The 17,105-nt window shown below is 42.1% G+C and overlaps 1 protein-coding gene across 1 annotated transcript in view; it reads left to right on the top strand.

The window, feature by feature from the left end:
* Positions 1 to 11,605, top strand: part of LOC134572759 (phosphoglycerate kinase) — a 30,564-nt gene extending 18,959 nt beyond the window's left edge. Inside the window, exons 6-11 of the mRNA XM_063431928.1 lie at positions 3,116 to 3,235; positions 6,626 to 6,740; positions 7,216 to 7,395; positions 9,963 to 10,140; positions 10,387 to 10,485; positions 11,147 to 11,605. Of these exons, the coding sequence (XP_063287998.1) occupies positions 3,116 to 3,235; positions 6,626 to 6,740; positions 7,216 to 7,395; positions 9,963 to 10,140; positions 10,387 to 10,485; positions 11,147 to 11,187 (733 nt within the window). The 3' untranslated portion in view covers positions 11,188 to 11,605. The remainder of the gene's footprint in view (positions 1 to 3,115; positions 3,236 to 6,625; positions 6,741 to 7,215; positions 7,396 to 9,962; positions 10,141 to 10,386; positions 10,486 to 11,146) is intronic.
* Positions 11,606 to 17,105: the final 5,500 nt, after the last annotated feature.

Here is a 17,105-nt window from a genome sequence, read left to right as displayed (position 1 = left end):
CTCAACTAAATCACATGCTAACCAGCCCTTACTGGGCTTGCTTAAATCCTGCCCCATAATCCCTTCCCCCTATACCAGCGTCCTAGATATAGGGAGAGAGAAGGAAAACTGAACAAGAACGTCTACAATGCTCGACTGCCACCTGAGAACCGTGGGACTTTCTCTGGTGCGTCTTCCCAAAACGTAGACTAGTCACTGAATCCGCCTACCCGGGGTGGTAGACACGGATTGGAGCGAGGTGAGAAGTGTGTGACCAATCACTTCTCTTTTAAGAGAAATAGGAGTGGATAGTATAATAATATAGAAAGTGTAGAAAAGATGAAAGGCAAGGAAAATCCTTAGAGACAGACACAGGAGTGCATGAGACTCCTAATTAGACAAACAAGACGACAATACAATTGAAATACAGTGCATGCATCACAGTTCAAATGAAATCAACAATAATCCCTTTCCTTTACTCGTGTGCTTACTCCAAAGTCACCTCCCTCAACCCCGTAGTGTCTCCGCTCGGAGAACGACTTTCAGAAGTCTCACTACCAGCGGCCACGGAAAACAACTGACACCGGTCCGAATTCCGTCAGCCTCCCTCTACACAGCAGTCCACAAGAATGTGGCCACCTCTATCCTCACTCCCGTAGTGCCCCTATAAAACCCACGTATAAGTCTCACTACCACGTGATGCGGAAAACAAGCAATGCCTACTTGAATCCCCCCAGGAAACAGAGTCCCCTGCCACAAATAAAAAAAAACTGGAATTCCACCAGCCCCAGCGCTCGGGGTTGTGGTTACCAAAAGAAAACTGGAATTCCCTCAGCCTCCACACTTGAAGCTGCGGGTTACCACGTGCACAAAGAAGCTAGCTAGGCTCTCAAAGTGACACAAGAAGGATCACAGGAAATTATGAGTCTACACAAAATCCACAGTTCCAACAATCCCCTTTTTCCTTACAGCCACAGCCACGAGGCTCCTAAAAGAGGTAAACAGGCAAAGAAGACCCACAGGAACGCATCCACAGGTCAACCCCCCTTTTTCCCTACAACCACAGCACCATGGTTCCTAAAAGGAGTAAAACAGGCAACAGAAGACCCACAGGTCCACCCCCCTTTATCCCAAAAGGGGTAAAATACAAACAGACAGACAAACTGAAGACCCAGGCAAATCCCCTCAGGTCCACCCCCCTTTATCCCAAAAAGGGGAAAACAAGCAAAACAGAGAACCCCAGGCAAATCCCCTGCAGGTCCACCCCCCCTTTATCTCAAAATGGGGAAACAGGCAAACAATTCAAACACACCCAGGCAACAGACTAAAATGCAGGTAAACAAGTGAGTAACGAGACACCGGGCAAGATATTACCTGTCTTTGATGTCCTCCCGGGAAGCAGTCACAGACACGTGGACTGGTCAATCAAAGGGGCCGGAACATACCGGTGGCTCTGCAGAAGTCTCTACCGTGTACCTGGAGGTGATCAATCTCCTTTCCTTCCCCCCGGATTCCTCCGTCCACCCTTGTCTTCCTTAAGACGGCTCACCGGCCGGACATAGCCCGATGCCCCACGTTGGGCGCCAAAGTTGTTATGGTACTTTTTAGCAGTAAACCAAAATGTTTAAATGTCTATCTGTTCCTGTCCAAATTAATAAAATTGAATTGCGTATATACGCTGAAGTAATTAAGTCTGACACACAAGGTTCAGGTTAAAATAACTTCGAGAGTTTATTGGCAAGTGATTAAAAAGCGGGCGCGCAGGCCCTTTTATGAGGCATTTTGCGTCATCATTGATTATTAGAATATCAGCAAATAAACATCATCAATTGGATTAATTGTTAAGTGTCGGGATTAGTGTCTTACTTATTGGTTCAAAAATTAAGTGGTTAGTCCCGTGCCCACCCACCAGAGGTGGGATTGTTCTGGACACGGGTGGGGATAAGGGGGTCTTGAGCGTCATTTTACACGGTCAATGATATCAGGCCTCGTGTCCAGGTGCAAGGTCTCTTATGAATAGAACATTTCATTACTACTGTGCTCTCATGGCCTTCAAACTATACTATCTTACAAGTTTAAGGAGTAGTCAGCAACTCCTGTGTTAATCATGTCTTTGCAGGAAATACAGTCTTTGTCTATTATATTAATTGGGTTGGGAAATTGTCACGTAAGGTGGTTTTAAAATGAGCAAGTTAAGTTATGAGGACAAAATGGAGGATTGAAGAAGTCAGGTTAAAATGGAGTTAGTACAATAATTCAATACAAGTACAATAAAGATTTTTAATAATCCCACATCAGTGTATAGATCATTCCCCTGCAATTTCACTGCTCAATTCACTGTCATTTAGGAGTTAAATAAGTTTGTTTCTGTTTATGCAGCCCTGGCCACACCTCCCCTGGCTATGATTGACCGAGCCTGCATGAAAAAAAAAACTGGTTTCACTTTCAAACATGTAATTTACCTTAAATAATTGTATCTCAATCTCTAAATTGAACTTTAATCACATACAGGAGGCTCTTGCATGGTCTAGCAGGCTATTAACATAGCAGGGGATAAGAAAATCTTAATTAAACAGAACTTGCAATAAAAGCCTAAATAGGGCTCTCTTTACAGGAAGTGTTTATGGAAGGCTGTGCAAGTCACATGCATGGAGGTGTGACTAGGGTTCATAAACAAAGGGATTTAACTCCTAAATGGCAGAGTATTGAGCAGTGAGGCTGCAGGGGCATGTTCTTTACACCAAAACTGCTTCATTAAGCTAAAGTTGTTCAGGTGACTATAGTGTCCCTTTAACAAAGGAACCCCAATGTGTTGCCTTACCTCATTCTTGGTTGGTGAATTGCACAAAATACTCCTTTTCTTCCATCTCCTGTATCCTATCTTCCCACATATGATGCTACTCCAATAATAGAGGTCTGGTACCCAAATGCCATACTTGCTTCTCCAATCCATTTCATATCCATCCCTCTCTTAAAGTATTAGAATTACTTTAGAATGCTGCCCTATTGCATTTTCGACCTTTTTTTAAAACCTGTCCTGGTGGAAATACTCCATTGCAGGTTGATATTTTATGGGGGAAAAATTTTATATTTACACCCAAGTCAGTTGACATCTGTTTGTCTTTTCCTCTTTTAGCTCCATGGTTGGAGTCAACTTGCCACAGCGAGCTGCTGGATTCCTTATGAAGAAGGAGCTTGACTACTTTGCCAAGGCTTTGGAGAACCCAGAGAGACCTTTCTTGGCTATCCTTGGTGGGTAAGTAAAAATGCACAGGAAAGAGAAACCCACATGTCTGTCTAAAATGGCCCCAATAAGATGTTACCGTTATGGTGATTTTTAATAATTATCTGCTTGAATCTTATTACATGTTTCTACTAAAGGGACGACTTGGTTTGTGTAAGTACTTGAGTGCAGTAGTTGTGTTGCCGAGAGCCTAATCGCTGTCTCCCAGTTTAACACTAAATTGTTTCAAAACAGTTTGTCAAAACAAGTTCTCCATACTACTTAAAGCTGCCGCCTCTTATGTTGCACTTTACAAAAAAGTGTAATTCTACTCTTGCTTCATCAATGTTGGTTTTCATAAACCTGAGCAACTGGCTGAGTGCTCACAGTGAGTTGGCAAGCATTTTCTTATCTCTTTTTTTTTTTTTTTTTTTTTTTTTTATTCTTTATTTTTGTTGTGCAGGTAGGTACATGTCATTGACAAACGCCACAACAGTGTAAATATATAGTCATACAGGCTTAACAGTGGCATAAGTGTGTGCACATATTTAAGTATTAACAAGCTCAATAAAACATTTTAACATTAGCGGAGAATAACTGCACAGTAGTTTAGTATGTGTGTGGGTTAGGTTTACTTTGCAGGAGACTACTGCAGTATTTTGAATGCTGGAGTATACACATCTGCCTGAAAAACAAGGCTGGAGGTTCAAGTGTAAGAGCGACAGACATGAAGATTGTTTAATTAATTAGACTAGGTAAGTAACAAAATAAGCTAGCTAGATGAGGTCTGATGCTTGGTTGCCGCTGGGTACTTAAATTTATGGTGACCGAGGATAGCCCTGATGATGCTAGGGACAAATGGTGCTAAATAACACATTATACAATACATTTGTGCAGGTCGGCTGACTTGGAGGCTAATTGCCGGTTTCAATGGGTAACTCTAGGCCATGTGTCGGGCAAACCGGTTGGTAAGGATAAGCTGTAAAGTAAATGGCGTGCAGCCATAGCCTGAGGCGGCTTAACCGATGCCCACTAATGGCAACCAGCCAGACCTGAGAAACCTGAGTCTTTCTTCCCGAAGGAGGGAGCACCGCCAGACCTTGGTGCTTGTGTGGTCATGTCCAGTTAGCAGTATGTGGGGGGCACACCAGGCCCGCGTTCTGTCAGGTCCACAGTTCCGCGCTAGTGGGTCACGGACCATTACTGCTCCAGGTGGTGTCTGCCGGTTTTTCCGTGGCGTTGCCAGTGTCCAGCCTGAGGAGGAGCCCCGTGCCTTTCGTGGGCGCCTGGTTCGACCCAAGCGGTAGCTGAATGTAGGGGATTTTTGCGGCTGTGACCTTGTGCAGGTTCCCCTGGGTTGCTTCCGTGTCGTCGCTTTACATCTGAGTGGGGAGCGCTGCTGGGGCTGCTGCCATATAGGAATTTTTCCCGCTATTGGTGCTATAAGCTTGGGAGTTGGTCTTTTCGGTTCGCTGGTGGGAAGGTAGGACCGATCGTCCGCCGCTGTGGTGGTGCAGGTGGACAGAGTGCATGTTCAAGTCGCTGCCAGAACTTTTGGAAGTGCCTGTCCAGCCGTGTGAGTATGTCCCTGGAGTATGGGAGCCATGCTTCCTCCTCAATATTGGAATGGCTGCGGTTCTGCAGGCCTGTGCTTGCAGTTTGCCCCCTTGGTCGTGCGTGAGCCAGCTCTCCAGGTGGGGCCCAGTGTATAGTGTCTGACCAGGCAGGTTTGTGTGCTTTTCGTGGGGCTGAATCTAGTGTGTCCGCCATATGGGGGCCCCCACATCTGCCTTGCTTGGTTAGGTTGTGGGGGTTGTCAGAGGGTGCCGGGCGGGGACCGGGATGTCGCCCACCGGTCCATGGGGGGGGGGGGAGAGAGGGAGGGAGTGTTCCAGGTTCGTGTATGGCTGTGTGCTGCTGGCGGGAAAGTGTCCGCCGCCTCCTGCAGTAGGCCCCATGCTGCTGTTGCGGTGCCCGGTTACCCCGGGTGGCAAGTTCGGTATTGCTGAGTTTGGGCTGATCTTCCCTGTCCAGTGGGCCTGTTTGCCGGAGGTTAGAGGCACTTCAGCCCGGATTAATTGCAGTTTTTGTGCCCGCTGAGCAGGAGCTCTTGCAGAGCAGCACAGGAATACGTCCAATGGCCAGAGTGAGATGTGGCATATCCCTTGTGGTATAATTCAGTGGAATGTATTGAAGCATTACATAGAATGCTGGTTCTATGGGCCGGTCAAAGAATTGAGATTAGTTCCCTGTGCTTCATTGTAGAAAGTTTTCACCTCCTGTAAAAGCGCTGATCTTTCAAGCAGCCTACTATGCGAAGCATGTGTTTATACAAGGATTTGCCTAGTCTTTGACCCCTTGTCTCTCTCTTCAATGGCCTGCAGGGCAGTGACAAGCTGAGTAAGCAGATTTGTTACATTTTTGCAGCCAGGACAGACCAGCAATGTAACCTCTATATATGTCATGGGAATCTTTGACATGAGAGTGCCATTTGTTTGGAGTAGTGTACATGTAATTTTATTTTTATATAAAAGAAAAAAATAATAAAGGAACACTCCAAATGTCTAAAGCACCCCATTCCTTGCAGATTAGTTTTTATTTTATTTCTATAGAAATTGTCATATTTATATCATTATAAAATGTTACTCTGACTGCCAGGGAGGTTTTTCTGCTTGCTTGGTATGAACTATGTCAGAATTGAGCCGCTACACCGATTTCAACACTTGCCATTCAAGTAGCTGTCGATACAAGCCCTGCTGTTAATAGCTAGCTAGCTAGCTTTTGATTTTTTTTTTTTTTTTTTAAATATACTCCTATCAAACAAATGGAAAAATATGCAACATGTAGATTAAAATAAAATAAATATGTATATGTATATGTATATGTATCTGCTATATGACTGACTTGTTTCAAAAAATATATAATTAATGTAGGTTCTATAAGCCACATAGGAAAGTGTATGGTGCTTGAACCACAATTTCAGAGGTGATCTGTCTTTGAAATGCACTTCATAATCCCTCACCACTATTTGGTGTCACAAGATTTCTCCTCTGCATTCTGCTCCAGTACGAATGAGTGCATCTACTCTTTCTGAGTCTTCACCATTGTGGCACATACAGCCTTTTCGCATATCACACCTGAGCTAATCCCCCTTCCTTTCACATTTTGAATACTAACCTCACTGTTCATATCCCCCACACACTGTTGCTGTTTTTTTTTTTTCTTTTTTTTTATTTAAGAAAGGTTTGTAACAAGTTCTCTATTGTCCAAATTGAGGTTTGGGACACCGATAAAGGAGGTTTTAGATCATAGATGGGATAATCCTGGTTTATTGGGTCAGAGTCAGGGCAGTGGGAATGCTACTGTACATTAATCTGCTGCTGACTGTCTTCTTGGAGAGCTAAGCCTGATCTTTATATGCAGGGCCAAGGTCAAGGACAAGATTCAGCTGATCAATAACATGTTGGATCAAGTGAATGAAATGATCATTGGAGGAGGGATGGCCTTCACATTCTTGAAAGTGCTAAACAATATGGAGGTAAGAGGCCCTGACCAACTCTATTCTGAAGTGGAAATTACCTGCAGATTAATGCACTGAAAAGCTTTTAATATTGAACTATTGATCCATGCCTGGTTAAAGGGTTATTACTCCAACCACTATGACCACTGCTATTAGAAGTGGTCATGGTGGGAAGAGTCTGAATGTGCAGATTTTCTGCTTGAAATGATGAACATTCAGAGATTTTTGTTTTGATGAAATTAGGGAAAATAAAATCTCAGCCAGTTTATAGAATTTTGACACACTGTGGATAATTCACTGAACACTAAATTTATGGTGACTTACTAATTCAAATAGAAATCTTAAATATAGCATTGGTCTTCAATTTGGTTTTCCGTTCTTTAAAATATTTAGAAAAAACAAAAAAACACTTCACACTCTTACAGTTTATAAATGTACAGATACCATTGCTCTAATGTCGTTTTGCATGATTTTAAAATATTATTCTCTGCAGATCGGCACTTCCCTGTATGATGATGAAGGAGCCAAGATTGTAAAGGATCTGATGGCAAAAGCAGAGAAGAATGGAGTAAGGATCACCCTGCCCGTAGACTTCACAACAGCTGACAAGTTTGACGAGAATGCAAACACTGGACATGCCAGCGTGTCCACTGGGATCCCAGCAGGATGGATGGTGAGTCCTCTGAGCTGTCAAACCTATTACTCTACAGTAAAAATTTGTATTCCTTCATAAAAATAGGTCAGTAGTCATGTCAATTTAGGGTACTTTAAGGACTTTTTTTTTTTTTTTTTTTGCCTAATTCTAATCGGTATAATATCCAGGCAGATATCTATACCGATTAGAATTAGGCAGGAGATACCACTTGGTTTAGTACTTTGTTTTATATTTTACCTTAATCTTTAACTAGCCAGTAAGAGACTTAAGGACCGTTTTGCCTGGGTAAATTTAGACTTTAATCAGGCAGGTGATAGTCCAGGGTTTTGCACTTCGTTTGGAATTAATCTCCATAGCAACCAGTGACTGCATCATATCATTTGGCAATTAAGTATCTTTACTTTGATCTATCTAGCATCTGGATACTGTTATCCATTTAGGAGGGCAGTGAATCACCTTTTTTTATTTCCTGCTTTATTTTTAATATAGGAGTTACTGATTTATACTTTGTATAAGTGGCGGTTTTAGGCAGCCTGAACTCACAGTGGGGGATATTTACAGCTACTTACGATACCTATATTCCCTATAACTCTATCTACCACATTGATAACATAATCCTAAATAGGAAGGCCATTCACACCACTGTTCTGCCTCCCTCTATATGTGGGTAACCTGTGACTGCTTCTAGTCTTAGCCCATAAGGAGGGGAGCTTGCTTTATCTTTATACAGAATATGCAAGTTATTTTCCTCTAAAAGTACCTTTACCTTGCTACATATTATATTCCTAGGCAGACGTATGGTTCATTTACACCAAGTATGTACTATATCTGAGGTTTACAACAAGACCTCAGCTACAATTTAGACCCAGTGTGTGTATAGCACCTTTCTGCACGTTTTGTGCACTTATTTGGGTAATATTTTATTGGTTTGTTTGTTTTTTCTTTTCAATAAAGATTTTTTTTTTCAACCATGGGACTGGAGTTATTTATCCCTATGTATGGGCACACCCTCTGTTAGTGTTTGTTGGAAGCCGGACCTATGCTCTCCCTTCCAGGAATCCTAACGTTTGGGAATTTCTCTTTATTAAGACTAACATGTATCATGTGGAAACAATGGATTTTTATTTTTTTTGTCTCAAAGCCAAAAAATAGGTAGAGGTAAAACCAGCATATCCCCCCTTGCAAATAGAAGTTGGTCTGTTTTACACAGCGATCATAAGTGGGGGATCTAGGAACACCTTAACCAGGGGTCCTCAAACTCTGGCCCCCCAGATGTTGCTGAACTACAACTCCCATGATTCTTTGAATTACATAGATAGCCAGAGAATCATGGGAGTTGTAGTTCAGCAACATCTTAACCAACACTTCCTAAATGGAAGATAACGGACATTAGACACGTTATATGTAACTAGGAAATATAAAAAAAAATTTAAACCTACAGTCAACATTGTGGTTTGCAAATAAAACTCAGAATGGAGAACACTGACAACCCAGCATCAAACAGTGACTTTGTTATGGAAGGTTCCTGCGTTAAGGCAGGTAGGAAGGGCTTAGCTGTAGTTGGATCATAGGCAGCTATCCAGAAAGACTGTAGTGGTAGTTGCTGCATATGACGGTCAGGAGACAGACCCAGTTTAATCTAGAGGTTCTGATTGAGGCATGTTTGACAGTCCCAGAAACTTGAGTGGCCACTAAGCATCTTGGGGTTTCCCCAGTGCTATGGAATATTATGTTGGCAGTCAGAGGGATCTGCACCACTCCATAATTGTGCACAACAGATCCTGTAAGAAATCTGTCCCCAAAATGGTATGGTGTTTTATTGCACCCAGTGGATGAAAAGGCCGTTTTATGCTGACCATTTTTAAATCTGATCTTGTTGCTCCCCTCAGCAGTAGCATCCTTTAAGGAGCATAGCCTTTACTTATTTAGCCTGAATTAAGTGGGAGAGCAATTCCTTGAAAAAGTGAGGCAGTTCAGCAATGTCCCCTATCTGGCACACCTCAGAGCTTGCGCTTTTTAAATCTCCACTTATCCATGGCATACAAGCCCTGGAAGGGTGATCTTGTATCATAAGTTCAAACACTGTAATAATGTGTGTGTGTGATCATTGTCAGTTCCACACTCTGGAGTGTTGATATTCAATTCACCTCTTGCTGGAAATTGCCTTTATACGCAGTTATATTGTGACATAACCTCCTGAGCAAGAATGGTGTTCCGATGATGGTGCCATGACAGGTAACAGTTGTAAAGTTTTCTGAAGAGTACCTATTTTGACATAAGTAATAGCTTATCTGCCTTGTACATTTGTATGTAGTTTTGTACCAGCATCTCAGTGTTAAGGTAGGAAATTCCAATGTGCACCGGTTGTGGTGCAATAAGAATGTTGGCTATTTGCGTAAAATAAGCAAGTCAGTTAGGGAGTTGCAAGAATGTGCATCGGATCGGTAATACCTTTTATTAAGGGCTAAACCATATTTACTTAAACACCTTCAGATCCATTATAACATGGAGTTTGCTTTACTCTAGTCCTGAAGGGGTTTGTTGTCCATTTACACTTTACTTACTCTTTTTGTCTTTCTTATTAGGGTCTAGACTGTGGGCCAGAGAGTATAAAACTGTTTGTAGAAGCAGTTGGAAGAGCCAAGCAGATAGTCTGGAATGGCCCAGTTGGAGTTTTCGAGTGGGACAAGTTTTCTAAAGGAACCAAAGCTGTAATGGACAAAGTGGTTGAAGTCACTGCTAAAGGCTGCATTACCATCATTGGTAGGTTGTGCTGATATGGGATTCCATGTATCCAGTAATTGAAGGTTTTACTGTCCATTTAACCTACAGACCATTCTAACAAACTTCACCTGAAGTGAAACTGCATTGCTCTTCCTGAACTCATGCAGCCAGGCTATCCCTAGCAATCTCTAGTGCCTACCTTCAGTATTGGGAGAAAATCTTTGTCCCTTACATTACTTGGAAAATTTATTTTATTTATAGTTCTCCTATTTTTCTTAACTTTAGGTGGCGGAGACACAGCAACCTGCTGTGCCAAGTGGGACACTGAAGACAAAGTCAGCCACGTCAGTACTGGAGGTGGTGCCAGCTTGGAGCTCCTTGAGGGTAATGCGTTACAGTAACTTTATAATGCCATAATTAGACATAACCACCAGTCATGTTAATGACTGCCAGCTACATGGAGTTGGTGGTATCAGTATTTTTGCAACATTCTCCTCTGTGCCCAGCTTTCTATCTCCTAGTTTTTATATTCTATGTGGCCTCTAAATTCTTGGCTGCATTATTAGTGGCACACTCGGTGTTTAGTGCATAAAGCAATGTGCCCGATAAATCATTGCATTGAAATGACCATTTCAGTGTGATGGATCTTGGCATTGACTATTGATTTTCTTATAACTATACCAGAATGTAAGCAGATTGTTTTTAGAGTAAATGTCTGTCCCTGTGGGTTGGTATAACTCTAGGATTTGACTGGTAGGTAAAGCATGTAATCAATCAATCAATCAACCTCCCTTGCTTTTCAGTAGATCATCCCAAATTGTCCCCTCAAAAGAGCAAATGGTGTGTGTAATGAATGCCTTTTGAACTTCTAGGATTTGGATGGAGATAACCTTTTGAGGTTAAGAATGTAGAGGCCAGATGCACTTTTTTCATGTTATTTTTGGTTTCCCCTACAAATGCCACCTTTTTAGATGGTGTATAGGAAACCTATAAAACAAGGCAACTTGGTGTGCAAATTATAATTTTTATTTTTTTTTTTACACAGGCAAAGTACTCCCTGGAGTTGACGCATTGAGCAACGTGTAACTGTTTCCATAACAAGTTAGACAACGGTTTGGTCCAGAACACTGGGAGCAAGCACTGATAACAGATGAAAAGCCTACCACAATCCCACGCACTTTACATGGACAAACCCTCATGGTTCTGAGCTAGTTGAATCTGTCATATTAATCCTTACTACCTAAAGGGTCTGCCGTATGTTGCATTGCTTGGGTTGGATTGAAGGAGTTAAACTCCCAATAGCTAACTCACATGTCTGGAAGTGGTATGTTCTAGGCTCATTTTTGTTCTTGTAACTGTTATTGTGCACTTAGATGTATATATTGCCCTGTAGGTGTCTGAGTCTATGCATTTCGTTTTAATCTGTTCTTCAGTTGCATTAACTGTATACAGGAAAGACATGGGCTGTCCAGTAATCTGCTCAAATTAAAAAGTAAAACAAAAAGGTGTTTGTATTTTATTTTTTTTCCCCCTCCCTTCCAATAAACTCCTGTGTTATTTGTTTGAAATTGCAAGGAGCTAGATTGATTGCTGGTTATTAAGTATGGTGGCTTTTTTTATACTCCTCTACATCAAAAACTAACTTGGTTACACCCTCTAGGCTTTCAAGCAGACAATTAATATTACTTCCTGGTTTCATTAGCTTAATGCAGCTGACCTCAAGAGGCAGCAATTGCCCAGAGCACCTGATTTACAAAGACTTATCATTGAGCTACATTGGGAAGTCTCTGGACAGCCACTGACAATCTGGGCAGGGTTAGAAGGGGAGGGCTTGCACAGGCAGCAGACCAACTCAATGAAGAACAATACATACATCCATGCAAGTGTTCACTTGGGATATATCTATTAAACAGTGATTTTAATTTAGTTCTTGGGCAGTGGAGTGTCCCTTTAAGCTTCATGTAGCTGTGTCTGGTCTATATATTTTTTTGTAATTTTTTTTTTTTCACCTTATCAATGATGGTGGTTGGCCTGAATCTGCTTAGATGTTTCCCTCAGCCTCCTGGTGGTGATACAAGGAAGGTGTAGTCTAGGCACCATTACAGCCTTAACTAAGCTAAAGCTGATTTTGCACTATAGTAATATCAATTTTGTACAAGTTTGGCACTCAATTTTAGTTGATAGCGTTGGCTGCGGGCCCTCCTGCTTTATCGGTTTAATACATTTTTGGTACATGTGCTTTCTGCTCCCTGTATGTAATTGATATACTGGTGTGTGGATTGACAAAATTTCCATTTTGATTTTAACAATCTTTAAACTTGCTATCCATTCTTTTTGTATAGATAAAATGTGATCCTGTTTTTTATTTGAGCTAAATTTGGTATTACAATGACAAACTTTTTTTTATTTTCTCCTTCATAATGGTGACAGTACATATGGGATGGGGGCTTCCTAATTGGGGAGAGAGGTGATTAAGAAAAGTCCCTCCCCTTTACCCTATAAAGGGCTTCCCCAGCAAACCCACCTCAGTTCTTCCTTGTCCTAGCATGGGATGGATCAAGCGTCTGGAAGTGAGGCATACAGGTTCATCAGGGGCTCATCAGTTTGTTTGTTTTTTGTGATATGTATTTGACGATGGCCAAGATCATGGGTTGATCTGCTGTTTCCCTTATATCCTGGTTGCTTAAGCTTGGACGGCAGATCAGCGTCCTTTTCGGTCCCCTGTTTACTCCCATTAGGGAAAGGTGTGTTTTTTTTTTTTTTTTTTTTTTTTTAAATAACCGATGTCGAAAAAGGGAAAAGCTCTGCCTCAAGACAAGTAGAACTAGGTTTGACATGGGTAGGAGTTTCAGAACGCCAAGAAGCTTGGAAGTGTAATCCTGCATTTCTATACTAAGTGTGGATAGTTCAGTGGGTTTAGACCTTGTTCAACCCTTGGGTTCACAGGTTCGTTTCCCCTGCAGGGTTGACTCAGCCCTTCATCCCTTTGAAGTAGATGACTGGGGTACCATTCAATGGAGTCACTTAACATTCCCAGTATGCATTTGGGAACCAGTATTTATCTTAATGTCAATCACTGGTTGCTTGATCTAGTTAAAGAGGGCACCGCTTGCTCTTTTTCAAATCTGCCCAATCCATAATGTTCCGAACATCTGATACTCTATTTACAGAAACGGTGTTCAAGGAGTTTGAGACATGGTTCTGTGAACCACGAAGTTCATTGGGTTCCTCAGGAATCTCCTGGTTTTCAAACTCTGATCATTCCTTTAAACCTGTTATGAATTTAAATGAATTGGTTCCTCTCCTGAGGTTCAGAATTGAAACTTCTTCCTCTGTATCTCTGATTCTGCAGAAAGGAATTTCATGGTGTATATAGATCAGAGATATATTCCCACATTATCCCTATTGCGGCCCCTCAAGAAGTCTTCAGAAAATACACCAGAATACGTGGATTATAGAGAGATCATTGCTCTTCAAAATGGTTCACGTTGAATAGTTGGTCTAAGGGGATTTCTCCAGGCTTACCACTTTTTTTTTTTCTTTTTTTTTCTACAATAGCCTGTTCCCAAGACTTCTTCAAAGAGGTAACGGACAGAGCAATGGTTCTGACAATCTTTCTGTACTAGCCAAACACGAGCCAGTGTTTGGCATTGGTGGAGATGACTTTCAAATTTGGGTATCTTCCAATCTCAAACACTTTTGGAAGACCGGATATCATACTGGAAGTGTTGAATATGTTCTTATTGACGGTTGGGCACTGCATGGTGGATCTTTCATCTCATGAGTCGGAGTCCACTGTTGCGTATAATCTTCTATGCAACATGAGGTTTTGCGTAGAGTCTACATTGTTGTAAGGAACGTCATTGTCTTCTAGTTCATTTGTCCGGTTGGTTCAAATTTACACTTCCTGCAGGAGATTTCCACAGGTTTGGTGTTTCCACGTTAAGACCAAATTGTATTCCCTAAGTTCTTTCTGAGAAGGGATTGGTCTTAGAAGTTAGATGTTTCTTTAAAGCAATGGGTTTCTTAGGCCACCCAGGAAGTTCTGTTTCCCTCCTGGGATCTTTCTTCAGCCTTTCAGGTCCCCCTTTACTTTGGAGGTGCCTTCTTTTAATATGCTGAAGCTTAACTGGCATGCTTAGTGGCCATTACCTCTGCCAAGAGAGTAAGCTAGCTTCAGGATATAAATCCTCTTCAGTGGAATTTCTTATATTCCATCAAGGTGAAAGTTGTGTTTCATCCTAAAACTTCAATTCTTCCAGAGTTATCTTTTAGAGCTGTTAATCAGCTCATCCTTCTATAATTATGCCACCTCCCCGCTGGAACTAGATGGCATATTCTAGAGTTAAAATAAACGGCATTTTGCATGTAGCTATCAATATCAGCCGAATTCAGAAGATCAGATCACCTGTTGTCAACTTCTAGGAAAGTTTTAAGGGGAATTAAGCCCTTTCGTAATTCTATTTCTCATTATTTTGGCAATCATATGGCCTATGATTCAGTGGTTTTGATTTGCCAGCGTCTTTCACTGCGCATTCCACAAAGGCAATGGCCACTTCGTGGGCAGAGAAAAAGCTCTTGCTTCCGCTGAAGAAATCAGCATGGCAGCTTCTTGGTCAGCTTTTAGCACCTTACAAAATGTCAGGCATTTTCAGGCTGGATGTACTCTCTACCTCTAAAATTGCATTAGGGCGTAAGTACTTCAAGCTGTTTAGGCATAAGGCCCACCCGATTGGGAACCTTGCTATATCCCATATGTACTGCCACCATATGTAAAAAGAAAAAAACAGATTTTTACTCACCCTAAATTCTTTTTTTTTTTTTCCTAATATGGTGGCAGTACAAATCGCCCTCCCTCTAAATTACAATTTTGCTTACAGTGTGTGGCCTAGGTGTGTATTCTTGCTACAAGTGAGGTGCACCGGGGAAGCCTTTTAAAGGGTAAAGGGGAGGGACCTTTCTTAATTACCGATCTCGCAGATGCTTGTCCCAATTAGGAAGCACAACCCCCCCCATACGTACTGCCACCATATTACGAAAAAAAGAATTTACGGTGAGTAAAAATTTCTGTTTTTGACAATGTAAAAGAGACCCATTTATTATGGGAAGACCACACCATTAAGGGATTCTGGAGACATTTATAAGCCACAATAAAAATCAAGATGATTATAACATCTCTCCAGAACACAGATGGCCTTTTCCCCATAATACACATTCTACTTTTTTGTTTTTAAATGAAGGTAGCATAGAGGTTAATGTTTACTGCTGTTGTAGTCACCCATGCAATCATTTCTGTAATTTTCCTAGACCATCTGTGCACCTAGATCATCTAAAACATGATCTGCCTGTTCAAATAAATATGTAAATCATTATTATAATATGCATGATTGTTTGAGCCAACTAAAAACACAAGATGTTTAGCAGTGAGTTAAAAAAAAAAGCTACATGGTCAAAAACAAATTTTTACTCACCGTAAATTCTTTTTTTTTTTTTTTCTTAATATGGTGGAAGTACGTATGTGGGGGGAGGGGGGTGGGTAAATAAAATTCGTTTTTTTACCATATGGTGGCAGTACATATGGGATATAGCAAGGTTCCCAATCGGGTGGGCCTTATGCCTGGAGTGACCGGCCCGGTCGCCTCTGCAACCGCGGTATGTACGCCGCCATGGGCGTAGGAACCCAAAAAAATCTGGGGGGGTTAGCATTTTTACTCGCCGGGTATATTCTAAAACTAGGAGTTGTTTATCCCATTGTACAGCGCTACGGAATTTGCAGTCGCTATATAAATGATTAAATAATAACATTAAAGGGTCACTACAAGAAAGGGGTTTTACTTACCCAGATACAGCGCCGGGATCCTCCTGATTAGAACCACCCCTACCCTTCCCATGAATATTAGAACCACCCCTACCCCTTCCATGCACAAAAGAACACCCCCTACCCCTTCCACGCATATTAACCCCCTACCCCTTCCATGCATATTAGTACCCCCTAACCACTTCCATTCATATTAGTACTCCCCTAACCCCTTCCAATAATTTTTCTACCTCCCCCCTCCTCCCATCCATATAAGTAGCCCCTCTAAACTCTTCCAATTATTTTTCTACCTACCCCTCTCCCCCTATCCTTATTAGTAGCCCCCCTAACCCTTTCCAATTATTTTTCTGCCATGTTAACTAACGCCAGTGCTGGAGTGCCGCCGTGTTTACATTAAAAGGCCTGCAGGGACAGGCTATAGACACCAGAACCACTACATTAAGCTGCAGTGGTTCTGGGGACTATAGTGTTTCTTTAATGTGAGGTAAATTAGAGATTAGTGCCACGAATAATATACTAGATTGCCTACTTACAACCAGATGAGGATGGTGATGGGCTCTAGCTGCCGTCTGGCTCCACTGGTCTGGTGTAGAACAGGCTCTCTGGAGGCTGTTTGTAACTGGTCCCAAAAATCAATGTTCTGTGAGAACGGGAAGCAGCTCCATTTTTGGGGGGCCCTTTACACAGCTCAAGGTCTGGGTCCCAGGGTCCACCTTCACGTTCCACCAATGAGTTTGTTCACAGGGGGTGGAGTGTGTAGGGGATGTCCTGATATGTGTGTAAGGAATGCATTGTGTGAATCTGTGTTTGTATGTGTAAGGGCTGCAAGGTGTGATTCTGTGTATGTACGGGATGCAGTGTGTGCGTCTGTAAGGGGTGCATTGAGTGTGTGTAAGGAATGCATTGTGTGTTTCTGTGTGTGTAAGGATTGCATGATTGTGTGATTGTGTGTGTGTGTGCACGGGGTGCATCGAGTGTGTGTAAGGATGAATTGTGTGTTTCTGTGTGTGTAAGGGTGGCATGATTGTGTGTCAATCTCTCTCCCTCGTCACTCTCTTTCTCCCCCTCCCTCCCTCCCTCGTCACTCTTTCTCCCCCTCCCTTGTCACTCTTTCTCCCCCTCCCTTGTCACTCTTTCTCCCCCTCCCTTGTCACTCTTTCCCCCCCTCCCTGTTTCTTTCCCCCCC

This window comes from Pelobates fuscus, chromosome 9 (assembly GCF_036172605.1).
Source record: "Pelobates fuscus isolate aPelFus1 chromosome 9, aPelFus1.pri, whole genome shotgun sequence".
In the NCBI taxonomy this organism is placed as follows: Eukaryota; Metazoa; Chordata; class Amphibia; order Anura; family Pelobatidae; genus Pelobates; species Pelobates fuscus.
This window is presented reverse-complemented; position numbering and strand designations above follow the sequence as displayed.